Source organism: Cinclus cinclus, chromosome 8 (genome assembly GCF_963662255.1).
Source record: "Cinclus cinclus chromosome 8, bCinCin1.1, whole genome shotgun sequence".
Lineage (NCBI taxonomy): Eukaryota > Metazoa > Chordata > Aves > Passeriformes > Cinclidae > Cinclus > Cinclus cinclus.
The window spans coordinates 2,447,485-2,473,076 of NC_085053.1; the positions used below are offsets into that span (position 1 = coordinate 2,447,485).

At 45.6% G+C, this 25,592-nt stretch overlaps 1 protein-coding gene across 1 annotated transcript; it reads left to right on the forward strand.

Moving 5' to 3' along the window:
- Window positions 1–2,826: 2,826 nt before the first annotated feature.
- Window positions 2,827–25,592, forward strand: KLHL20 (kelch like family member 20). The gene is made up of 11 exons (XM_062497108.1): window positions 2,827–3,232; window positions 9,668–10,241; window positions 14,214–14,372; window positions 15,391–15,485; window positions 16,673–16,788; window positions 17,586–17,769; window positions 18,837–18,980; window positions 19,197–19,330; window positions 19,867–20,075; window positions 22,569–22,675; window positions 25,008–25,592. The coding sequence occupies exons 1-11, from the start codon at window positions 3,210–3,212 to the stop codon at window positions 25,090–25,092; spliced, it is 1,830 nt and encodes a 609-aa protein (XP_062353092.1). The 5' UTR covers window positions 2,827–3,209; the 3' UTR covers window positions 25,093–25,592.

Consider the following 25,592-nt stretch of genomic DNA (forward strand, 5'->3'; position numbering starts at 1 on the left):
GGTTCTAAGGACTAAGGAACCCAGTGGGCCATGGGCAGGCACTAGGCACTGTCACCTTACAGGGACACATGGGCAAAATGGCCACCCATGTTAAGAGGAAAGCCAGACATTCACAGAATTATAGAATATCCTGAGTTGGAATGGATCCCCAAGGATCATCCAAATTCAACTCCTGGCCCTGCACAGAATCAGAGAATGGGTCGGGTTGGAAGGGAGCACAGAGGGTCATCTGGGTCCATCTCCCTGCTCAAGCAGGGCTGTTTCAGAACATGGCATTGCTTTGTATGCAGGCAGGTCTGGGATATCTGCCCAGGGAGGCTCCACAGCTTCTCTGGGCAATCTGTTCCAGTGCTTGATCACTGCACAGTAGAGGAGTTCTTCCTTCTATTCAGGTGGAACCTCCCGTGTATCTCATCCCAGTGGTTGGCACCACTAAGAGCCTGGCTCCATCATCTCGGCATCTCCCCTTTGGATATTTATACCCATTAATGAGGTCTCCTCATGCACAGGACAGCCCCAGAATCACACCGTGTGCCACGTTCAGGCACACTGAGAAATGCATTACTCATTGAGAATGGGAAGTGCCCTTAATCTGGAATTATGGAGGGACAGGGGGACTAGGGAAGTCATCATCCCCTTGTACTCGGCATTGGTGAGGCTGCACCTCGAGTGCTGCGTTCAGTTCTGGACTCCTCACTTGAAAAAGGCCATTGAGGTGCTGGAGTGCGTCCAGCGAAGGGCAACAAGGCATAGGAAGGGTTCAGGAAACACGTGAGGAGCGGCTGAGGGAGCTGGGGGTGGTACCTGCACAGCCACAGGACACAGGACAGGAGGCTGCAGCCAGGTGGGGTCGGTCTCTGCTGGGAGGACAAGAGGAAATGGCCCAGCTGAGGCAGGGGAGATTCAGATTAAATATCAGCAAAAGAAAAAAAAAAAAATCACTGTCGGGGTGGTCAGGCATTGGAACAGGCTGCCCAGGGAGGTGCTGGAGTCACCATCCCCGGCGCTGTTCAAGAGGCGCCTGGACCCGGCGCGGGTTTAGCGCTTCCAGCGGCGCTGCTGGGCGCACGGCTGCACTCGGCGTCAACTTAAAGCTCTTTCCCACCCTCGACTGCGATTCTGCCGCAGGCCCCGGGCTGGGGGGGGCCTCCCCGCCGGCTGCAGGCCACGGCCGCACCGTGAGGGACGCGGCGGGCCCGGGCCGCGCTGCGGCGGCTCCGGGGGCGGAAGGGGCGGGCGCGGCTCGGCGGCGGGGCCAGCGCCGCTTCCTGCGGCTGAGGACGGGCTCGGGCGGCGCTGCGGGACCGCGGCTCGGCGGCGGCGGCGGCGGCTCGGAGCCCGCGCCCGGTGTCAGCGAGTGCGAGTGCGAGTGTGAGTGAGAGTGAGGCGGCTCCGCGGGGTGCGGGCCGGGCCGGGCAGCGCTGCCCGCGGCCTGCCCGGGTTGGGCTGGGCTGGGCTGGGCTGGGCTGGGCTGGGCTCGGCTCGGCTCGGTTCGGGGTGGCCCTTGGGCCGGGCCCGGCGGAGGGGAGCGGTTCCCGTCCCGCAGGAGCCGAGTTGTGCCGCGGGCTCCGGGGCCGCGCTTTGCCGACAGAGCCGTCCCTCAGCCTGTTGCTGCTCGGCGGACAGCGCCGCTTAAATACCTTTATTTTGCCTATACGTGTATGCATGTGTGTGTGTTTTCCCTTCCTCCCCGGCTTCTAACGTGGGTTTAAGAGGATTAAATCTGATGCGGTCGGGGGGTCTAAGAATAGCCTCCCGTCCACATTGCCGTGCATGTGCGAAGCGCTCCGCTCGGCGCTGCGGACACACGGGACGGCCCCGGGATGCGGGGATGGATCCCGGGAGCCCAGAGCTCGCCTCCCGATTGGTATGCGGTGCCCTAACCGGCCGGAATTGCGTTTCTTTATTTGCAGGAACCTGACTAATTTGCAAGTGTGGCAGACAGCAAGCCTGAGCTTATTCCTCATTAGCTAGCTCTGCTTGTGTGTCTGGGATAATGCTCCTAGAGAGTGCTGCGTGTAAAATGAGGTTCTTCTTCACGTAGCCAAATAGAGCTATAACAGTTCTGTAGTTTAATGTAAATTGTGCCAAAAATATTTTGCTTCTTGTTGGTTGCAAGGCTCCAATCTGACAGTTTCAGTCTTCCAAAAATGACCTTATTCTTCCTAAATGTCACTTTTTCCCCCTCTCTTTTGAATGCTACTTGAGTTTACTTTAATGTTTAATTAATTCTCATTCTGTCATTGCTTTTCCCATAGTTCAGTGGTTTCCTGCTTCTCGCTCAGTTTCTGGAGGGCTAGAAGCCTGTGATTATCAGTGTGGAAGCAGAACACCTTTCTGTTCTTTTAATAGATTTTTTATTTTTTTTACAAAAAGTTCAGCTTATGGCTTTGAATAGTAATTGAATTAAATGTATTCCTACGTAAATAGCTATCGAAAATTAAATTGGGGCAAGTGATGCCCTTGTAAAAAGGGTTCATTTACATTGGAATTAGAAGTTAGTGGTTGAATATGAAGGGCCTGTGCAGTTTGCAACTGTTATTACTCTCAGAAAATGAATGTTTGGAGTGGAAGTGTAGTGAGCATCAGGCAGCATCATTCATCTTTGCAGATGTAGTAGCATTATTAGCATCCCTCTTACCTCTGGGGCACAGTTATCTTCAATTTCCAGACACAAGTTTTATCTTCTATCAAATTCTGGCTCTGCAGTGTAGCTGGTGAGCAGCGCTGTGCTGCTTATTAGGTGCCAGCCTTCCTTAAATCTCTGCTAAATGTGTGAGGGAGAGATACCTCCTGCCTCTGAGCAAGGAGTGAGAGTGAGCACCCCGTTACTTCAGATTTTTTTCCCTTTGGTGGAATAGTTTTAAGGATTCAGGGAGGCAGGCAGTTTGCTGATTTTATAATGTGTGTGTTCTGTTTGGTGAGGAATCTTTGTGCAGCCCTGGTGAAAATATTTTTAATGTTGGTGATGTTTTCTTCTGCTTTATGCTCTGCAGTCCAGGTGTTGTTAGTGAATTTATAACTGGATAAGAGCTTAAAGGCATATTAGTACGTGGTCGTGGGCAGCTCTGTTCTCTTAGAGGGAGACTGAAGAGGGGAAGGAAGGTTCTTTTGATTCAGAAATCACCTTTTTTTTCTTCTTCTTTTTTTTTTTTTTTCCTGTTGGATCAGGTCTTGAAGTGTAGGGTGAAGGTTTCTCTTCACGGTGCATGGACGGAAAGCCAATGCGCAGGTAAGGCACAAAAACAATTGTTCTTCTCTTCCCCAAACAAGATAAATCATGTGAGTTGGTTTTGTACGTGCCTGGACTGTAAAATGTTGTGTGGTTTTGGTTTTATTTGTAAAGCCTGGCTATGGGGAATTGGGAATAAATCATTCTTCTTTAGTCCTTTCTTAAATGTATTTAGTTGTCAGTATTTACAAGACCAGATGTCTTTCAGGAAGACAAGTTACTGTAATTCTCCATTCCCTTTTCCACTTCCCCCATTTACTGTCATATTTAAAAATTCAGTATTTAATTACTTAGGTATTCAAACTGTGGAAAATGAACGGTCTGGGAATAAATTTAAACTTGATGTCCAAGGGGCATTTTTTTCCCCTTAACAAAAGGAATTTAGTGAGGTCTTGGGTGAGAAGGAGATTTCCTTTTCTAATTGTGGATGCCAGCTGCCTCAGTTCTGATGAGCTGGAGATGCAGCTGAAGTTTAATTCAGGGGAGGTCTTGCTGTGGTTGTGTCGAAAACATTCTCTCTCATACAGAGAAAAAGTTGTCACAGTAATTCAGCACAATGACAGGTTTGCAAACAGGGTTCCCTGCTAGTTCTTGTTGATTTTCCTTGCTTGATGGCAACCCCACAGCAAAACTTAACAGCAGATACATTTCTGTACATGATACAGGCTGTGTGGAAGCAAAATTGCCTGAAGTTCTTCACCTCTAAAGGAACTGGAAAGAGCTCAGGCAGCTTGTTTGGTCTGTTTGTGCTCTTTGGGATGTTGAAAGAAAGAAAACTTTATTGTGGGTAAATCTGTAAACACTCGTGTAAGAGAAGGCAAGGCTTTTAACCATAGATGAATATATAGAGCATTTTTAGCCACAGAAACCATTAGCCTGGGTTCTGTGTGAGGAGGCAAGAAGTAAGTAGTCACTTAAACCCTTGAAGAATGGCACGATGTTGTTTTAATTAAATGGATTTTAATAAATTTAATTTGCTGTGCTGCTGCTGCAGTTCAGCAGTGGATGAACCTGGGACAAGGCAGGGGTGGGGGCGTCGCTCAGCCCGGGTATTGTGCTGCATTTTTGCCAAGATAAGGAATGTGGTTTGGTCAATGAGGAGCTGTATGTGACTGTTACAGTGAATTCCTTTTCCTCCAAGATGGGTTAAGTAGCAGATGAGCTCTCTTTCATTGTAGCCTTCTTCTTTGGAGATTGTTTAAATCTTAAACAACATAAACCCAAGGCAGAGAATTCAAACACTGGAGTTCCTGTGTCTGTTTGTGGGTATGTGGCCTTGGACTTGCTGTTGTGGAATTTCTGTCTGCCACTCAGAGAGTTTTAGGTTTTGTGGTGGGCAGCAGCACAGAGCTGAAGAAGTGTAGGTTTTTTTATTATTGCTGCAGCCTGGCCTGACAAGCACGTCTCTGCTGTGAGCTGTGGACTCCAGTTCTTGAATACACTTGCCTGTTTTAAGGGCCTCAGTGTGGGTTGTTAAAATTTCTGTTTGTTCTTTCCCTATTGCCTGTCTTAGCAGAAAATGATGAAAGGTTCCTGATTGGGTTTTGGGCACAGATCTTCCTACGAACTCCAGCTAAGCAGATGGCAGAGCACTTTCTTTTATCCTTTTACTCAGGGCTCTGAAGCCAATTTAACACCCCCACATGAGGGTTGTGGTACGTCCTGCACAAAGAGGGGAGTGGGGCTTGGCCAGTAGTGGGTTAGTAAACACAGTGAGATGGTATCAAATGTGTACAGCATTCAGAGAGGAGGAGGAACAGCTTGAACAGACAAGGAATTCCAGCTATTCCTGTCAAGATTATAGTAGGGAACACGAATTGCTGCTGCAAACAGGATTTACCCTGCATTAGGAATGAAGGGGTGGTTGGGGCAGGCTGTTCTTGCTCACTCTCAGGGAGAAGCAAGAGAATGTGGCTTTGCTGAAGGGAAAAAACAAGGCAGCAGGGGCCTCTCAGTGAAGGGCACAGTCCCACAGCATCCAGACAAGGAGGGCAGAGCAGATCTGATGGCCCAGGAGTCCTGGATTCCTCGGGCAGGTAGGGATGAGGAAGGAAGCAGAGAAATCAGCTCAGAATATGTGGGTACGGTCAGATGCAGACACATCTTTAACTTAGCTCAGGCATGAGGGCTTGAGCAGCTCCCATACAAACTGGGGAAGCTCTCCCAGCTCTTTCTCACCCAGCTTTTTCCTGGCAGCCTTTGCCCAGCTTACAGCAGTGCTGTATCAGAGCAGGCTTGAGCAGCCAGACCCGGCAGGAGGAAGGAGGCTTCAGATCCTGATTGTGCACTCAGGAACTTATCCAACTACCTGGACATAGTTCTTGCCCAAAATGAACTGCAGAAGACTCAGGGAGGTTTTGGAAGACTCCAGGACCTCCTCTTTCAGAATCTGGGCAACCTCAGTTTCACCCTGACTGGGATATTTTCCTCAGTCAGCCTGACTGGGATTCTTTTCCTCAGTCAGGGTGAAACTAAGTTTTCTGGGCTTGGTCAGTAAAAAATCAAACCAAGCAATGTAAATAGGGGCAAATACACCAGATCGTTGCTGTTTTCCTTTTGTGTAATGTAAAATAGTATTTCAGCCAGGTTTATCTACTTGTTTACATGTCTTTGTTGAGAAAGCTTACTGAAACCTTGATAGCTAGGCAAGAAAATGAATCAATGGTATTTTCCCTGAGAATCAGACTTTTAGCTAACTTAATTCCTAGCGTACTGATGCCACAATAAAGCATTTCCATTCACTTGGTTGGCATGTTGTGGTGGTGACTTCTGTTGCCAAAAGCTGGGGCAAATCAATGGCCCTTGTTCTTGCAGCTCTGTAATGAGTATAGGAAATATTTCTTCATTTGAAATCAAGGCATTGACAGAATTCACTACCCATTTGGTTTGTTATTTTTATTTGCTACTACAATCTCTGGCTACTGAAATCCACTGAAGCAATGTATGATTTTTGGATTTCAGTTGATGTTTTTAGCCTGAGATGCATGTTTCATAAGCCTTAGGTCACCCTGTTGTTTTCTGCTGGATTATGTTAAAGCCTGTTTGTAACCTTGTGCTAAAACACACATTGTCCTAAAAAACCACAGATTTGTAAGTTAAGATGCCCTTATGACAGCATGGGAGAGAATTTCCCCTAGGTGTGTGTTATTAGGTATTTTTTTTTAACTTTGGGAGAAGCTGCTGTAAGGATGGATGTCTCATAGATGCCCCTGTTAATGAATGAAGTTTTGGGCACTGGCATAACGGAATAAAATGGAGGCAGAGCAGCCTGTTTATTTAGCTGACTTAGTGTTGCAGACTGCCTGTGTTCCCATTTGTACTTCTCAGCAGTGTGCTACAAAAACTGATCCTTTGTCAGCCCTTTCTTAATCCCACTGTATTTGCTGATTTCCCCAGCCCTGCATTTTAATGGAAGCTAATCCCAGAATATCTGCATAGCTGGGTGTGAATGTTTTATCCGGGCACACGCACATTTCCTCTGGATCCTCAGCCCTCCTTAATCACCCCGGCTATTCAGAAGCAGCTCTGACTTCTGTGTGGGGGGAGGCAGCTCTCCTGCCATGTGAGAATCAAGTGCTGCCTTCTGTCTTTCACACCTCTAAGCTACTGACTCATCATTTCATTCTCTGTGCATGTTTATGCATAATGCACACATAATGCAGTGGAATTATGATCCTCGTGGAGAGACAAGCCAGCAGACGTGTCCTTTAAATTCACACTTCTGTGCCTGTGTGTAGCAGCAGCCCACCGAGCTCCACATCAAGCATCTGGGTTGATCCATCTTGGAAATTCTTAAGCCAATGGATCACTGGCTTCTGCACCACCCAGAGATAAGTTATGGATGAATCAGGAACTCAGATCGTTTGGTTGCTACTCTTTTTCCCGTCCATTCAGTCTTCTTTAATCATTAACCAGCACTTTCTCCCCAGGAGTAAGGAGGCTGGGTACAGTGCAGGCTCTCAGATAAATGCTGGTGGGAACAATGCAGGAATAACTTCAGCTCCTGCTAACCAGGCGCCTTTTCAGTGGGTTAAAGATGTGTTCAGCAGGGCCTCGTTTGGGCAGAAAAATCTTGTTCTGTCCTAGCTAGGGAAGGCAAAGGCTACTGCCTAAATCTGGCCAAGTATTCCCGTGGCAGAAGATGGTACATCTCATTGCTCTGCCTTGGCAGGGAGTCTTGGGCTGTGGGATTGGCAGGAATATTGTGCATTGCTTCTGGCAGCATGGCCTTAATCTTATCTGTCTGTGCTTAGAACCTGTGCCACTCTGAGATTTGCTTTAAGGCTGTTTTTAGTGGGAGTTGTCTTTGAGGAAGACCTACAGAGGGGTTGTGTGCTTTCCAAAAGGGTGCCCTGTCCTGGGTGTGCGCCATCTCTTCTGAGCTGCAGTTACATGAAATGAGTTTTTATTTGAAGAATGCTTTTTCTGTGCTTTGACTGACAGCCTGGTTAAGACAAACTGTCCAGAACTGTAGTTGCTAGCATGTGTCTTCAAAGAGCTCTTACTGTGTTTTTTCTTTTTCCTTCCAAGGGTTGATTTGACATAGTTCAAAACACTTAATGCACAATAAAATCGACAGCATGCTTAGCAAGAGCCAAACTCTGCAGGGGAATGTTTGTCACCACCTTTCCCTGTCTTTTGGTAGAGGGATTAAATTACCTTCTGGCCTTGGCTGCTAAGGACTGTGAAAATAAGCCAATTAGGTAAATTAATCTTCAGATGAGGTTTCTCGGGGTTTTTGTAGGGGTACCATTAATTGTGGTTTCGGTGTATTGCTGCAAGAGAAGTTTAGTTTATGCATTGTTTGTGAGGAACTTGGCAGAGCTTTGGGAATGATTGTCAAACCCTCCAAAGGTGAGATTGGGTTGTGAGGGACAGGAGTGGGTGGAGGACAGTGAGAGGCAGTGTAACAGCAGAAGGGTTTCTCAGAGGTGTCAGGAAAGCAGAAGGGTGATGGATGTAAAAAAGATGGAGTAGGGATAGAAACCCAAGGCATTGAAGGTGCAGAGGCTGAGCAAGAGCAAGCAGCAAAATCCAGAGGGGAGCCCCAGCTGGATCTGTGTAACTAAGATAGGAGGAAGAGGTAATGGTCTAAAACATCTGAATATGATGATCAAGGAGAGGGTGTGGAGGGAATGGGAAAACAGGCTAAGATGCAAGTGAATAATTTGAACTGCTGCCACGAGACTGGTTTCCCAGTGCTTAGGAAGTGCATTTGACATAATAATGAGGGGAAAGGATGTGGCTTATTTTTTTCCTTTCCTTCAAGTTTGCTGCAGATTACATTGAGCCGTTGCAAAGGCAAGCTTGATTTCTTTTTAACTCTTTAATATGAACAGTGAGGTAGTGACAGCTCACAAATGCCAGTGCACCAGAGAAATACTGGTAGTGGCCAGCATGTTTTGGGTCTTTCAGTACATCTCAAATGGCCATAAACCATCAATATGCTGATATTTTGCTCAATGTTCTTTAATTGCTCTAGGTGATGGTTTTCCCTTTATGTGGGAAGATGCAGCAGTTTCCTGTTTTTTGTTTAATTGCATGTGGAACTGGGAAGATACTATGTTTCCTCTGTGTGCCAGTAACTTAGTTGATGTATTCTTAAGTGATTCTTCTCTTCTAAAGTTACCCTCCTGACTTTCTGTTCTTTCTTTTTTGGTAGGTTGATAGTGGTAGATACTTGTTTTATCTTTTTCCTGTTTGGCTTGGTTTTGCCTGCCTCCTGCCATTCTTGGGAAGGATTAACCTTCTTTTGACACGTGTCAGGGTGGGTGGATTAGAGTCAGGAGCCTCTATAACTCAAAAATAATTGAAGAGGTGATGATTAAAATGGGTGTTCTGTGAACCTGAAAGATGCTTGTGGTAGTCTGCAGGCCATCTTGAGCTCCTGAAGTCCGTGTGACACTTTAGTGTGTTCTGACATTACAGTGATGAATGACCCCATTAAAAGGTAAAAGATAGAAAAAGGTACCTTTAAAAGGTAAGTAGAAGAACAGAGAAGTTTGGTTAAATCACAGAGCTGGAACTTTTTGCAATGGAAATCCATCTCCAGATCTGTCAAAGAAAAACTCCAGCCCTTGACAGCTGGCAAGCCAGCTAATCTGTGCTTTGAGTCACTCTGTGAAATGGGGATAATGTGCCTTTACCACACAAGGCTACGGTGAGGTTCAGCTCATAAATATGTGTGCGTAGCTGGATATTACAGCCATGTGTCATAGAAAGCGTATAAAAATAGCAATAAATAGAAGCCTGCTGCCAGTTGGCATTTGTTTACTTCTAAGCAAGCTTTGGTTGGAGATGGGTTCCTCTTTCACGTGGTCACGTGCTTGTTTTCACGTCCCGGCGCGGACTTGAGGGCACTGCTGGCGCGGCTCGGCGCGAGCCTCTGGGATCCCTGACCATGGTGCTGTATTTTATTTATCTGCCGCGCTGCAGGTGTGCCAGCACTCGCCCAGGAGAGACCGGAATGGACGTGACCAGCCGCTGCACCCTCGGAGACCCCAACAAGCTGCCCGAAGGCGTGCCGCAGCCCGCGCGCATGCCCTACGTCTCCGACAAGCACCCCCGGCAGACCCTGGAGGTCATCAACCTGCTGAGGAAGCACCGGGAGCTCTGCGATGTGGTGCTGGTGGTGGGGGCCAAGAAGATCTACGCCCACAGGGTGATCCTGTCGGCCTGCAGCCCCTACTTCCGAGCCATGTTCACCGGGGAGCTGGCGGAGTCGCGGCAGACGGAGGTGGTGATCAGGGACATCGACGAGCGGGCCATGGAGCTGCTCATCGACTTCGCCTACACCTCGCAGATCACTGTGGAAGAGGGGAATGTCCAGACCTTGTTGCCAGCTGCTTGCCTTCTCCAACTGGCCGAGATCCAGGAGGCCTGCTGCGAGTTCCTCAAGAGACAGTTGGACCCTTCCAATTGCCTGGGCATCCGGGCTTTTGCTGACACTCACTCGTGCCGTGAACTGCTGAGGATCGCTGACAAATTCACGCAGCACAACTTCCAGGAGGTAAGGAGCTGGCGTGCTGGAGCTGTGATGTGAAATGCGTCGGTGTGGCCTGCGCGAGCTTTCGGCAGCTCTCGTTTGGTCCTTTTTTCTAAATTCTGCCTTTACAGCTGCTCTGTGTCCTGGTGGTGATGGGTGCCAGATGTTAAGTGGGGAAGAGGACTGGCAGGCCTGTGTTTTACCAGTGGTTTGTGTATGATACACAGCATTTCTTCCCTGAAAGATGTGTGGTCAAGTGCTATGTGGGAGGCAAGGTCGTGGGTGAAGTTGGATTTGGCATTGAATCTGTCGTGCCTGCACAATGGTTTGACATTCCACTCCTCTTTCAGAAGTATTCTGGATGCTGCATGGTTGGAGGGGAGGCAGGTGCTAAAAGTAAGGACAACACATCAGTATAACCCAAAAAATTTGATGTTGCGCTCCGGGATTGGAAAAGTGGGTGTTTGGGGAAGTGTGAGGCTGCCTCAGGGGAATCTTCAAATCCCTTGTTGTAGCAGAACTAGAGTTTTGCATCTATTATTCAGCAGAAGCTGTCTGAAAGTAATTCAGATGTGTAATATTGTAGCTGACCTTTATAAACTCAAGTTTCTCATCCTTTGTTAATTGTGCCTAGATTATTTTTTGGGGGAAAAAATGCCAGCAGCTGGTTCAGGCAAGGATCAACATAATAATTAAGGATTATGTGAGCAATAGTCAGACAAGAGTGGGTCTTTAGTGAACTGCTGCAGAAAAATCTCTTGCCACCATCTTTACGGGGAGATCCTTTCCAAAGGGAGAAACTCCTGGAACTCCTGGTGCTAATTTAGTTTCCCTAGAGAAGCAGCAGTATGGAAGTGCTCTGAGTGATGGCACCTTGTCTCTCTTCTATTTCTTTTTTTCTGACATGCAAGAAGCAGATTGGAATTGTATTAATTTCAGTCAGGTAGTACTGAAGAAAAATCTGAGCAGGAGCAACACAACTGAACATGGCCGTTGGACCCAGTGAAGATAATTCTTGGTGTCTAACTGTAGACACAACATCAGTTTCCTCCAAAAGCTGCAATTTAATACATCTTCTCTAACCAAATAGAATTTGCATCCAAATAAGATGAGTTTGTTTTTTGTGTAACTTGGTGGTTTCCCAAACCTCTACATTTTAGCTGGCCACTTCATGTGCTCTGTGCTTGCTCTGCACTTCTTCTGTTGTTTTTTTTTCCCTTTTTTTGGGGGGGGGGGGGGGGGGGGGGCAGCAAGATACCATCCAGATGGTTGTTTATTTTCAGTGCTTCGTTGTTTTACTGATCTTGTTATTACATGAGTAGGGCATGCTTACAAGCTTCCAAATAACGTTTTAACAGCTTGACAGTTTTGTTTTAAAATGTTTTAGCACTAATACATGCAGCTGGCTGTTAAGAGCTGCTTGCTACAGGCTTCTTTTCTTTTGCAGTCCCTTGAAGACAACTTTGTTTTCCTTATCCCTGCTAAAGTACATGAAGGCAAAAGAGAAGAGAACACTCTTCCTCGAAGATTATGCAAATTATAATTGACTTAACTTAAACACAGCCTCTGGAAAACAGAGGCTGAGATTAGAGCACTATTTCTTTGGCCTGGGCAGGTTTTGGTGTCCATTTCAGTGCCCCAGGAGTTCTGCAGCTCTTCATCCTTAATAATCACTTCTTTTGCTTCCAGTATTTCTCTGCATACAATGTCAGTGGTGCTGCTGGTTGGGATTGTGTTCTGTTCTGGCAGTATTTTTCCATCTGGAGAGTGGATTGGTGATCCCTGGGGGAAGCCAGGCACTTGTCTATTTAACCATCCTCCACTGTGGAGGTTGGAAACTGATTAAAAAATTGCCTTCCTGTGCATCATTCCTCCAAGCTGGCAGAAAGGAACGTGAGCTGGGAATTTCCTGGGTGGCAATGTGAGATGTTAAGCAGCAGGCACCAGGCCAACCCATGCAGTTACTCTGAATGCAGTTTGAGTTGCTTCATGTCTTCTGCTGTGCTAACCTCTGCTTCTATTAATTTTTATGTGTATTGCTGCATTACATCATTAACTTCTTGGTAAAATGTTTTTCCGATTTTTTTTCCATTCCTCCCAATTTAATTTGTTGCCTGTAACCCCTAGTGGATTTTGTGCATGTAATGTGAAATGGTTCTGTTAACAACTCCACCGTACAAGAACAGCCTTTGTATTTTGGGGTTTTTTTTTAACTATTAACATTTGAGTGAAGGGAAAAATTATATTTATGGGTGGACAACTTGTGCTTGTGTCAACAGACAAAAATTGTATAATCTGACATGAATTCTCTCTGTTTATAAAAGCACTGATGTATAGGAATGCTGCAGAGGAAGTGAAATCCAGCCAATTTTTGTCCACTAAGCAAGTCAGTCAAGCAGATCATTAATATTAGTCAGGTAATTATGAGTGTCCTGATAATTAAGCCAAAATAAGCCAAAGCATTTTAAATAAAGATTTGTTTTACTATGTAAACTAACAAGTGGCACAGTAGTAATAATTTGGTTTAAAGAAGTGCTTTGAGTGCTTTGAGTTTTGTGAGGCCATCAGTGCAACTGGGTGTCCTGGGGGTCAAATGGAGAGAATGGATGAGTGTCTTTAACTCAGGAATTTCCACAGCTGCTGTTTTCAGACTCTGAAGCTGCATTTAAAAACCATCAGACTAAAGTTTACACATAAGCTTTGTAGGAGGAAGGGAGACTATGGAAAAAAGCTGATAAAGATCTTTAATGACCAACCCAATTCCTACTTAAAGGCTGAAGGAGTGTGTGGGCCAACCATGTAGTGGCCTTTACTGTCCCCAAAAGCTCAGGGTGCCCAAGAACCAAGTCTGGTAACTGATCTCATTGTCCGCTCAGTTCTCTTTTAACAATATTTTCCCTTGTCAGTAACTTGGCAATCCCTGCATATTTGTTCAGTGCCCTTAAATAACTTCTTCAGGTAATTAAAAGGACTGCACAGCTGACTGCTGTTGAGATGATCGTGTCAAAGAGTGGTTTTCTTTAATTTATGCTGCAAAACCTGAAATAAGTAAAGCAATTCTACTGTGGCTGCTGATGATAAGGACAAGCCAGCATTCAGTTATTTTTTGTCCCTGTACCTTTTGGAAATTGCAGGCTACAGACTGGGAGTGTTTGCAGGGAAGGTGAGCTGGCAGTTATCAGTCAGGCCATTTCTACAGTTTTAAATTTGATTCTTGCACCTTTCCCATCTACCTGGTGTCTGTGCAGGAGCTGTGGTGGTGTGTGAGCTCCCAGGGCAGTCTGACTGACTCACGCTGTGTGAGCAGTCCTCCAGCAGCAGCCAAGGCCTCCTGAGAAACTTGGTTGCTATCTTGGATGCTGAAGGAATTAATGTGTTTGTCAGTGGCTTGACTTTCACAAGAGATCAGTCCTTAGGGGCTCTGGAGGCTCTGGTTCCCTCTTTAGTGCATCTCGACTACTGCATACTCCATGTGTATATTTAGAGCAAATGAAAGAGGCAGGATCAGATGAGTCTCCTGAAATATTTTCTGTTCTGCCACAAATCAGGCTTTCTGTGTTCTCTGCAGTGCCTCTGGTAACTTGTCTGAGACTCTTATTTTTGTGCTCTGTTTTGCTTTGTTTGTGAATCTCTGCACTCTAGTGCTGCTTTTTAATCACATTTTTATTACGGTTTTATTTCTGCTTTATGTATTAGACATGGCAAACGAGGAGACTGATTTTGAAGAAGAGCTTTGTTTTTCCTGAATTTTGAAACCTGAACAGTACCTTCTGTGGTTTAACCCTTTAAAAGTGTTAAAGGGTGCAAGAGGCATGCCCATCTAGAAGTGTCTTGTGTTGCTGGGGGCTGTCTTCTGCCCTGTGTAGAAAACCTTCACGTGTGTTACTACTGATGGGGATTTTGCTTTTTACTGGGTCAATCCATGAAGCGCTGGAGTGATGAAGGGCTCTGATGCTTTGTCCTCACTCCCTTGCTTTTTGATTCTGTCTTTTCCAGGTGATGGAGAGTGAGGAGTTCATGCTGCTTCCTGCCAACCAGCTCATAGACATCATATCCAGTGACGAGTTAAACGTGCGCAGCGAAGAGCAGGTGTTCAACGCCGTGATGGCCTGGGTGAAGTACAGCATCCAGGAGAGAAGACCCCAGCTGCCACAGGTAATCTTGGGCACAGTGACTTTCCAGGCTGCTTTTTCCAGGGGGAGAGGAATGCGGGACGGTAGCGTGGTGCCACAGCACTTGTGAATGATATAAAGACACCGAAATTCTCTCTGACTCCCACCTGTCTTAGGTGGCTTGCACTGTCCCTTCATCTGGGCTGACCAGAGCCTTCATTAGGAGATTTGTTGGGTTATTTGCAGGTTGGGCTTGCCAAATGAGCTCTCTCCAGCAGTCTGTCCAGACAAACCTGCCTGCACTGCTTGGAGAGTCATATCAAAACCACAGTGGAGAAGGCAAGGCTTGTCTTGCTTTGCAGTGCTTCTTTAAGCTCTGCTGCTTGATTTGTGCCTCAGCCCTCATGATGTTACGATGGAGCTTGTCAGAATGGTTTTGTTGGAATGTGATGCTTCATCTAAGCCAAGGCATTTCACGGAGCAGAACCCATTCTGACAAAGCTGTCAGCCCAAAGCCTCTGAAGTCTCAGGCTGGCTGATCAAAAGAGGTGAGCATCTGCCTGCCTCGCTGTTTCTGCTTTGGAAAGAGACATTAAATGCAACTTTATTTACTGGAAAGCTTTTGAAAATGGTTTTAAGTAAACAAACCAAACTGGAAAAAGCTGCTCTTCTCAAGGCAGCTTCTAATGCCTTTATAACTGTTTGTCTCTGTCTATGGGTGTTTGGGCCTTCAAATTCTAAACCCTTGTGGAAGACAGGTTGTTTCTTATTGTTCTTTTACTCTGCGATGGTTTAAGAGAGCTAAATGGTTGATAAAACCACTAACTTAATTAGTGTTCAGGCAGATGTCTTGTCATCTGTCATTTTCTAAAGGTTTTCAGCTGTTAATAGATCCAGTGGATTGTCCCTTTCTAAAGTCTGATTTTCTGCTGAGTATCTAAACTGGGACATTGAAAAGGCAAATGTGCTGTGAGACAAGCTGCATTTAACTAAAATTCTGTTGTTTTCCATCTGTCTGGGTATCTGTGGTCTCACCATAGGTGTTCTGGTTTGTATTTTAGGTCCTGCAGCACGTCCGCCTGCCCCTGCTGAGTCCCAAGTTTCTTGTGGGTACAGTGGGTTCTGATCCACTCATTAAGAGTGATGAGGAATGCAGGTAAATCTCCTCAGCCGTTTACAGAATTGGATTATGCTGTCCTCTGAAACCATGCTCGTTTGTCACCGGTAAATGGGCGATGCCTCACAGATTTGTCTTTGGCAACTGGGAGGATAGGAGAAGCAAGAAAAACTGTTTTCTGTTTGCTTGATAGTCACTGGTGCACCCTGGAAGTGATTTAGTTCTTTCAAGTTTTCAGTGAAATAGCAAACTTTGAGTGTGCAGTTTGACTGCTGGTGAAAGACCTTTCGGTGTATTGATTTTCATTTTCTTTTTTGTTTTTTTTTCCTGTCTAGTCATGGCCTTTTATTGCAGCTTAGCTCTTGCATGGCTTTCAGGATGATCTCAGTGGGATCTAAAGTAGTTTTTCTATGTAGAATGTCTGCACTTTGAGATCTGAGACTAGTGTCTGCTCTTTCCTACAAGAATAATGCAGGGAAGTTGTAATTTCCTCCTCTTATGGTACGAGTCTCACCTTTCTGGTTCTACAGAGCTCTGTATCATCCACAAAGTGCATGGTTTATCTTATGCATATTTTAAAGAAGTTCAGGGCATAGGCTAAATTGTTCTCTTCCTGAATAAGCATTCCTCCTGGGGGATTCCACATTTGTAGAGGGAAGGAGGGTTTTTTGTTGTTTTTTGTTTTATTCAAGGGTTTGGAATATTAGGATTAGTCGAGGTGGCAAGTCATGAATGTATGGACAGTGTGAGCTGGCCAGAGCTGATGGTGAAAATGTTCATCAGAAGGGTACTATCTCCATCTATTGGTCATGTGTGTATTGTGTATTTGTGTGCTTTCCAACTCCTGTTGTCTTCTGAGGGAAGAGAACCACTGACAGTTAAGTTTTAGCTTGAGGCAGGCTGGGTTTTTCTTTTCTGCACAGTAAGCCTGATAAATCTCTTGTCATTTTTTTTAAATCAATCTTTTTATAGCAAGCTATATCTATTATTAACTCTGGCCAAGCACTGGTGCTGGTTTGTTGCTGTCACTGTGTCAGTGGCTTGTAAACAACCGAGGAGTATTTGGGTGATACCGTGCGTTTAACCGTAGCTGTTCATGCTCTTCTGGTGTGACTGGTGAATACCTGAGCTGCCTGACTAGTGCTGACTGCTCTTCCCATCAGTTCTGATTCGCTCCTTCTCCTGAAACTGAGCTCTGGGGGTTAATTATTTCCTGTCTTGCACAGGGATCTGGTGGATGAAGCCAAAAACTATCTGCTGCTGCCCCAAGAGCGGCCACTGATGCAGGGACCGCGAACGAGGCCACGCAAACCCATCCGCTGTGGAGAGGTGCTCTTTGCAGGTGTGTGTCCCTGCAGGTGTGTGTGTGCTGTCAGCAGGAGATGGTGGAGGCTCTAGAGGGGCTGTATGAGGAGGGCTGAGGTCACTTGGTCTGTTCTGCCTGAGGAAGAGACTGAGAGGAGAGCTCATCACGGTTTACAGCTTCCTCGTGAATGGGAGAGGAGGGGCAGGCACTGATCTCAGCTCTCTGGTAACCAGCAATAGAACCCGAGGGAATGGCCTGGAGCTGTGTCAGGGGAGGCTTAAGTTGGATATGAAATGAAGGTTCTTCACCCGCAGTAGAGTCTGCACTGGAACTGCCTCCCCAAGGCGGTGGTCACAGCACCAAGCCTGACAGAGCTCAAGAAGCGTTTGGACAACGCTCGCAGGCACATGGTGGGATTCTTGGGACTATCCTGTGCAAGGCCAGGAGTTGGACTTTGATCCTTCCAACTCAGGATATTCTGATTCTATGTATTTTCCCCACTGGCTTAGGCCAGGAGGCTTCAGGCAGGATTTTCTGGTGGTGGTGTTCCCATAAAGTCTTCACAACCTATTTCTGACGTGACCTGTGCATTAATATTTGAAAGTTTGAGTTGACTTACGCTTTCTTATGTGCTTTCTTTGGTGCTCTGAATGCCACAGCATTTCCAAGCTTCAGTCCACGCTCTTGAAAATCTCATTTTATTTTGTAGTTACAAACCTCAGAAGGAGTGACTTAGAGATGAGTCTGAGTGGGACGATTTATGCCAGGAGCACAGGCAGTTTGTGAGCTCGGAGAGTGTTTTTTACGACCCTCTTTTTGGTGTTTGGCTGCAGTGGGGGGCTGGTGCAGCGGGGACGCGATTTCCAGCGTGGAGCGCTACGACCCCCAGACCAACGAGTGGAGGATGGTGGCTTCCATGAGCAAGAGGCGCTGTGGTGTTGGAGTCAGTGTCCTGGATGACCTCCTCTATGCTGTGGGAGGCCACGACGGCTCTTCTTATCTTAACAGTGTGGAAAGGTAAGTCTTCATAAGGTGCCTGTGCAGAATTTCAGCTCTGGGTGTTTAGACCAGGGTGCAGCCCATTAGGAGTGAGTTCATTTTGCCATTTCCTCCTGCCTGGCACACACCTGGTGCAAAATGCTTTGTGTCACCTTATCCCCAGCTTAATGGGACAAGCCAAAGGATGGAATAAGGAGATGGGTCTGGGTGTATTGTTGGAAGGAGTGGTGATCCTGGTTAACCTTCCTTGCAATTGTGGGTTTGTTTTTAGTGTTGTTGAGGAGGGTGAGGTTACAGGGAGCATTTCTTAGATGCTTAAGGAAAGATCCTGGAATTTTATTGTGAAGTGGCAACTTGAGAACTAAGGAGCCTTGGCACATAGACAGAAGAAGGAAAATAGGTCAGTTTTAGGCCTGTGAAAGATTAAAGTCAAATAAGTTTTACCAAGCTTCCTGTTTCTGGGAGCTGCATAGGGCAATTCCCATGCCTGAAAGCCACATGACTCAAGCTCTCCTGCTACTCTAAATCTTGGCCCTGTAACAAACCCAATGAGCTGTACAAATACCTCCTCCCACCTCCAGCCTCCCCTTCTTCCCACCTTGAATGCTCCCAGCCTCCCAAATCATGACCCTAGAGTTGTATCTCCCACGTCCTGCACTTCCTTGCTATGCACTGTATTTCTTTGTCTCCGGATTCCCAAGTCCATCTTGTTCCTCCCTATTTTATCTGGGAAGTCCCAGTGCTGGCTGAGCAGTTCCTGTGTGAACAGCAGGGAACAGAGCAGAGTTAACTCTGGCTGCTGCTCTTTGCTGCAAGCTACCACACGCCAGCCAGTCTCTCTCAGGAACCTGAACCTTTGATCTTCAGCTTGATTCACCCCAACCTGCAGTTTGAACATCCCTGGAATAACATGTACTGGATGCATTGTATCACTTCAGGCCTTTTATCCAGCTTACAGAGAGTAGTGTTGCAGTTGCAGCTCAGGATAGGCAATTTTCACAGCCTTAGTAGAGCTCCCATGCATGGGAGAGTCTGAAGCAGACCTAAATTTGTGCTGTTTGGTGTGTTTTTGTTTTTTATTCGAGGTATGATCCAAAGACCAATCAGTGGAGCAGTGATGTGGCTCCCACCAGCACCTGCAGGACCAGTGTTGGAGTAGCAGTTCTTGGAGGTTACCTCTATGCTGTGGGTGGCCAGGATGGTGTCTCTTGTCTCAACATTGTGGAGAGGTACTTCTCAATTACAAAAAAAAAAAAACAAAATAAATGGGGCACAGCAAGAAAGAGGATTTCTTTGAGGGTGTAGCTGATGCAGACAAGCTGGAGAGGAGATGGGATCTGTACAAATCTTACAGGGATTTTTTTTGGGGTAGAATAAAGTAAATCTTCCTGCCTCTTTGTGAAGGTGTCAGCACTTCACTCAGCTCCGGTTTATTCTTTTGCCAGGTATGATCCCAAAGAAAACAAATGGACTCGAGTGGCTTCCATGAGCACCAGGCGCCTGGGAGTGGCAGTGGCTGTGCTGGGAGGCTTCCTCTATGCTGTGGGAGGCTCTGATGGAACATCTCCTCTCAATACTGGTATGCCTTTTGCTGTCCCTTAATCCCAGTCACCGTTTGTCCTGGTCCTGGGAGCCTGTAATGTCCCCAGATGACTTTTGAGTATCTTAGTGATCAGTTTGTGGAGGATTTTTTCTTCTTTAAATATTATTTTGCCATACAATAACTCACTCTCTAGACCTGTGAGCCTCCATTGCCTGGTTGTGTGTCATATTTTTACTTTCTCAGCGCTTCATTTGGCAGTATGTCCTGAATACAAGGCTTTGATCGTTTGCATAGCAGTTGCAAGCATTTTTTTTTTAATTCCTTCAGCAGCTGTTTTTGCTGTAGGAAGGAAAGTGCCAAAGCTAAAACTGCTGCAGGTCAGTTTGTAGCATTGAGTAAAGATCTGAGTGTGATTGATCTTGGAGACAGAAGAGAGACTAGCAAGAGTTCTTTGGAAGAAAGGAGAGAACAAATGGGTTCACGGCATTTTTGGTGGGTGGAAATTGGGTCCAAAACTGCTCTACTCGCCACCTGCCAACCCTGCTGACCAAAGACCTTCCCTTCATCCTCAGTGGAACGCTACAACCCCCAGGAGAACCGCTGGCACACGATAGCCCCCATGGGCACGAGGAGGAAGCACCTGGGCTGTGCCGTGTACCAGGACATGATCTACGCCGTGGGAGGCAGGGATGACACCACAGAGCTCAGCAGTGCAGAGAGGTACAACCCACGCACCAACCAGTGGTCCCCCGTGGTGGCCATGACGTCCCGGCGGAGCGGGGTGAGTGTCGTGCCTTCCGTTTAGCTTTTATGTTTTCCAGATTCTGTACTGTGTTGGTGTGTGACTCTGGACTTCATATAGAGCGTTAGCAAGTTTTCCTCACAGCTCAGTCACACAAAACAATCCTTTTCCAGCCCAAGGATACCGCTGCAGCTTCAGGTCCAAAAAGTGTAAACAGCAGGGAATTGAGGAGAGCAATTGTTGGAACCCTGTAAAATGAATTTTAGACTTTCTGTGCAGACAGACACTGACCCCTAGGAAAATACTGCTTTTGACCTGAGGAGAAAGCTTTTGACCCTGGGGAAGGCTTCCAAAATCAAGTGATAGAACTGGGATCACCGGTGTGTAGTTTGAATAGAATTGTGTAATATCACATGGTAGAAGATTTGGAATTTAAGGTTTTAGAATATAGCAAGACAGAGGTTTTGGGGTGGAGGTTTCTTTCTTCACTTTCTTCGTCATGGATCTAAGTGGGATCTTCTTTAATTGGATAGAAAAATCTGCATTGCGGGTCACGGGTGATTGGTTATTGAGTTAAAAATAAATATAATTTAGGTGTTAATTCTTAATTGAACAGATTGGCCCTTAAAAGGCCTTGTAGAGAGAGAGGTACATGGCCATTTCTAGCTTCTTAACTAGAAGTGCTGTAGAACTCACTGTAATATAGATAAGAATTAATAAATGAGCCATCTGGGAGGATGGGGCTTCATAACCTGAAGCTGTAATTGGACAATTAACCCCAATATGGAAATGGACCAAAACTTATAAAAGTGTGAAAACTCCTGACTTGGGGTCCATCTTGGATGAGCCACAGCTGGGCTCTTGTACTGCCCAAGGCATGTCCTTTGAAGGCCTTTTAATCAATTCCCATTTGATTCCTTTAACACTGTCTAGCCTCTGTTCCAGGGAGCCTCTCTAGGTATCAGGTGGGGCTTGGTGGGCTCATCCATGCCACCATGTGGGGACAGCACAGGGCAGAGTGTCAGTCTGCTTGTGGGGAGGGCACAGGGCAGGGTGGCATTGTCACTCTTGTTGTGGATAGGGCACACAGTGAAGTGTCAGTCTTCTCACGGGGCTCTCCTGCTTCCTCTGCGTCCTCACCTCTTTAGTGTGAGTGGAAAAGTTGGACAAAAGCTCTCTAGCAAGACTAGAGAGTGAAGAGATAGCCAAGTCACACCACATGCAGCTGTTTAGGACGGGGAAATGATTAATTTTAGGGTGTTTTGAAGTATTTTTGGGCCCTAATATGGGGTCAACTAAGCCTGAAGCAGAGGAGCTTAGTGACATAGCTGTTCTTGGTATGAGATACCATTAAAGAGTGCTATCAAATTAGTACCTGGATCTCTCTGGATGAATTAGGAAGTGAAAACACCCACTTGCTCAAAGGAAAAAGCTGGGATACTGGGTTAGCATGTGTTTAGATGCAGATTCCCTGAGGCATGTGTGGGAACAGGGATCCTGGGCTTTCTTTCACTCAGGCTGTTGCCTCTCCTCACTGAATCCTGTGAGTGACAGCAACTGCTGATCGTGGTGCTCTCTTGTGAACAACAGATTACTGCAGTGTTTTCAGTAGTCATCGTGGCTGGGGAGATAAAAATGATATGGATGTTTATCATTAGATATTGGATTATGTGGTGAAGACAGGATGAGTTCTATGTATGTTGGTGTTCCAGTGAGGCAGGTATGAATCACAGTTTGAACAACCACTGGTTTTGGAGGCAGAGAACACATACTTATTTTTGTTCTTCAAGCACAGAGTGAGCTGTCCACTTTTCCAACACTGTCCACTTTAGTTTCTCATTAGACATTGGCTTTTTATCAGCTGCTTCTGTATTTGCTTTCCATAGAAACTGCTAAACACATGCAGCTGTATCTGCAGCTCTTGTGACTTCCTCCAAGCCAAAACAGGGACCATTTTACATTTTGTACTTTCCCTTTTCTCTGTTATACTTCATGTTTTTTACTGGAAGTGATCATGTTTTTGATGTTTCAGTGATTTTGTGCTTCTACAGAAAGGCTAAATAGAAAATCTGGAGGCCAAGGTGCTTACAGATGGTCCAAGCCCCAGCCTGAGAGGTTTGGTACCAGGGGTTTCCCTGTGGTTCTGCTACTTTAACCAAGTGTTGTGGGCTGGTAAATATTCTTCTTGGGGAAGAATTTCAGTCCAGAACAAAAGTTTTGTATAAAAAAAGTTTAGATTCTTATGTATTTATCATCATTCAGATGGTTCTGCTTCTTGTAGCTGACAATAAGGGGAACCCTCTGCTTTTTCTTTGAGACTTTCTCTATTCTGAGATACATATTTAATTTTCCATGTCTCATTTTTTTGGGTATTTTATTCGTGCTGTGCCCTAAAGAAAAAAACCCAACCCTCTCCTGCAGACTGCCTTTCACCAAACCTGGTTATTAAATAGTTTTATTAATATTTTCATTTTAACCCTTCTTTTCAGGACACCCCAACTAAGCAGCTGTTTTCTGATGGCTATTTTGCAGGTTGGCCTGGCCGTGGTGAATGGACAGCTGATGGCAGTGGGGGGCTTTGATGGCACAACGTACCTGAAGACCATTGAGGTGTTTGATCCAGATGCTAACACGTGGAGGTAACTTGAATTTGTGTGACAGTGTAACAGTGAAATCCAGCTGGAGCTGTCCCAGGCACCATAACAGAGAAGTTGTGTGGGGTAGAACCATCACAATACTCCCATTCTGGCTTCTTGCCTTGCAAGAAAGAATTAACATTTTGAAAAATATCCTGGTGTGCCCCTTCTGTTAATTTTGGGCTGAGTCTGTCCTGCTTCCTGATAAAACTGAACCTTGTCCTTAGCAGGAGGAACTCACAGCCACCAGGTAGTTTGGCCTGATCATGTCTTGCTTTCAAGCTGAGGCAGTGATTTCTGAATCCTTTTGGAGGAGCTGAAACACTTCAAGCACACGATGTTATTAAATCAGCAAAATTCTGCCACTGGAATAATGACCAAGCTGAGACAAATAATATGAAATTGCTGATCAAAATATACACTGAGCAAAAAAGAAAGAGGGAAAAGATAGCCTTTCCAGTCATAACTGTAGTTGAAAACAATTGTGTATTTATTCCCAATTAGCATAAAGTATCAAGCTCCTGTGGCTATTTTTGCTGCTGTGGTAGTCTGGCAATGGTGGGGAATAGAAAGAAATTAATGTCCTTATTCTTACTAGTAACAGTTTAACCCTTCACTGATAAGAATGGCTGTCGTGAGCAGCCGTGGAGGAATTTCCCCTGGTTTGGTGAGCCGTGGATCCACAGGATCTTTTGAACTGCTGAGGAAACCAGTTGAGGAGAGAGCAGTACATTGATCAGATTCCTTAGTGGAATGGTTTCAGCTAGTCCCTGTGACAGTTCAGAGTTAGGAGTTACTGCCTGGCAGGCATTCACACAGTCTGGGAGGTTATTCAAGGCTATTATTAGCTTGTGGGGTTTTTTTTCCCCACTGAACTCAATATAGGTGACCAGCTTCTGTGATCTTCCCTTTCTTTTGTTTCTTTTGTAGCTTGAAGATATTTTTTATTTGTGCAGATTGGCTGAGAAACGATTCTGATGCAGGTTGGCTTTAACAAAGCTGTTTGGAGAACTTGCTTCTCCTGTTCCTGACAGCAGACTCCAGTAGCATAGAGGGAATATGCAGCTGGAGTCCATAGGGACCTGATATCCCTATGAAATGCAGACACCATTGCAGTCAACAGATGGTGCTTGGGATGTGTTTTATCTTGGTTGGATCAGCTGAATGCAGGGGTTTAGAAATACAAATTAAATTAGTTGAATTGTGAGGACTAAGCCTAGTCCTGTGTTACCCAAAATGTAGCCTAAGGTCAGCTGCAGCCTACAAAGTTTTTTCTATCTTTCCCATTACTAGACAGGGAGCAGGAAGTATTTATTTGGGTAACAGAAATTTGGTGTCAAAACAAGCAGCAGTTTCTGTTCTGAGAGAAAGGCATGAGCAAGTACAGCTGTTTACTTTTGAAGTGTGTAATGTGAGAAGCAAGGCTCACTCTTCAAAATTTTTAAAAGTTTAATTAGGATAAAAGGGACTGTACACAGCACTGGGGTGCTTGGCAAATTGCTAGAGGCACACAGGTAAGCTTGAAACAATTTTCTTAACATACTTTTTCATTACATTGGTTAATTGCATATTCATGAGGATTATACATACTCCAACCTTCCTGTGAGTTTACATGTTCCAGGAGTTATTTTCTTGGCTGGACCTTTGATTTGTCTCTATGCCATACTGCAGATGAAATTAATACATTTTATTTCTTCTCAAGGCTCTGTTCTGTTGTTTGACACTTCCTGATAACCTGGAGGGTTGGTAGTAAATCCCTTGCATTTTTTCTCTTGGTGTTTATTTTCCTGGTTCTTTTCAATGTTATCTTATCATTTAGATAAGATACTCCACAAGTGCATTGAATCAACATATCTATTTCACACAGTATTCTGAGTTATTCCTACCATTGACAGTTACACAAATAAAAGCATTTGACATTAAGTAGTCTCTATTTTACTATTTTGTGAATGCCTAAGCTATAACATATTTATCACACTATTACCCAGTGCATTGGCTACAAAAGCTGACTATATTAAAGCAGTTAAAAGTGGTTACAAACAGTACTATATCAAAATCGTTGTGATTAATAATAATTTGCACCTAAATGCAAAAGCCAACAACTGTATAGTTATTTATAACATGTCAGGTGGGTGCTCCACAGCTTCTTCTTCAGGGCGCACTTTAAGCAGACATTAGTGGTGATAACATGGGATGGTTCAGTTTTTGCCATGGCAACTGCCAAGGGTTGGTGTCTCCATGGAGGATGTGACCCCGGAACGTTGTCTCCATGGAGGATGTGACCCTGGAATGTTGTCTCCATGGAGGATGTGACCCTGGAATGTTGTCTCTGCAGGTTGTACGGCGGGATGAACTACCGGCGGCTGGGCGGAGGCGTGGGGGTTATCAAAATGACACACTGTGAATCTCATATATGGTAAGCTTCCAGAGGGAGGGAGTCCCCTGCCTTCCCATTCCTAGAAAAAACTGAAGAGACTTGTTGACACTGGACCTCTTTGCAGCTCTAGTATGCACGGTCTAGATCCAATGTAACTCTTTGCCGGTGAACTCTTTCTATGGAATTATAAAAATTGACTTCTGTGAGAGTGTGCCCAGCGGGAGACCACGTTGTCAGACTCCAGGGAACCACTGGACAAAAGTAGAAGTGTTGCTTATGTCCGTATTTTTTCTAAATAGTCCTACATTTTTTGAATCAACCAAACTGTAACAGTTACTGTAGCGTAAAGGATGCTGATGTAGAGCCTACACTCTGTACTGAGAGTCTGGCCAGGAGGAGGGATTCCTGCTTTTCCTCCTGCTGTGGGAGCAGTGGATATGGCAGCTGTTTGGTGGGCGAAGGAGAAAAAATGATACAGAAAACATTGCTTTTGCCTTATTTACAGAGAGCTTCAAAAAAAAAAAAAAAGTACTTGACCTGCAA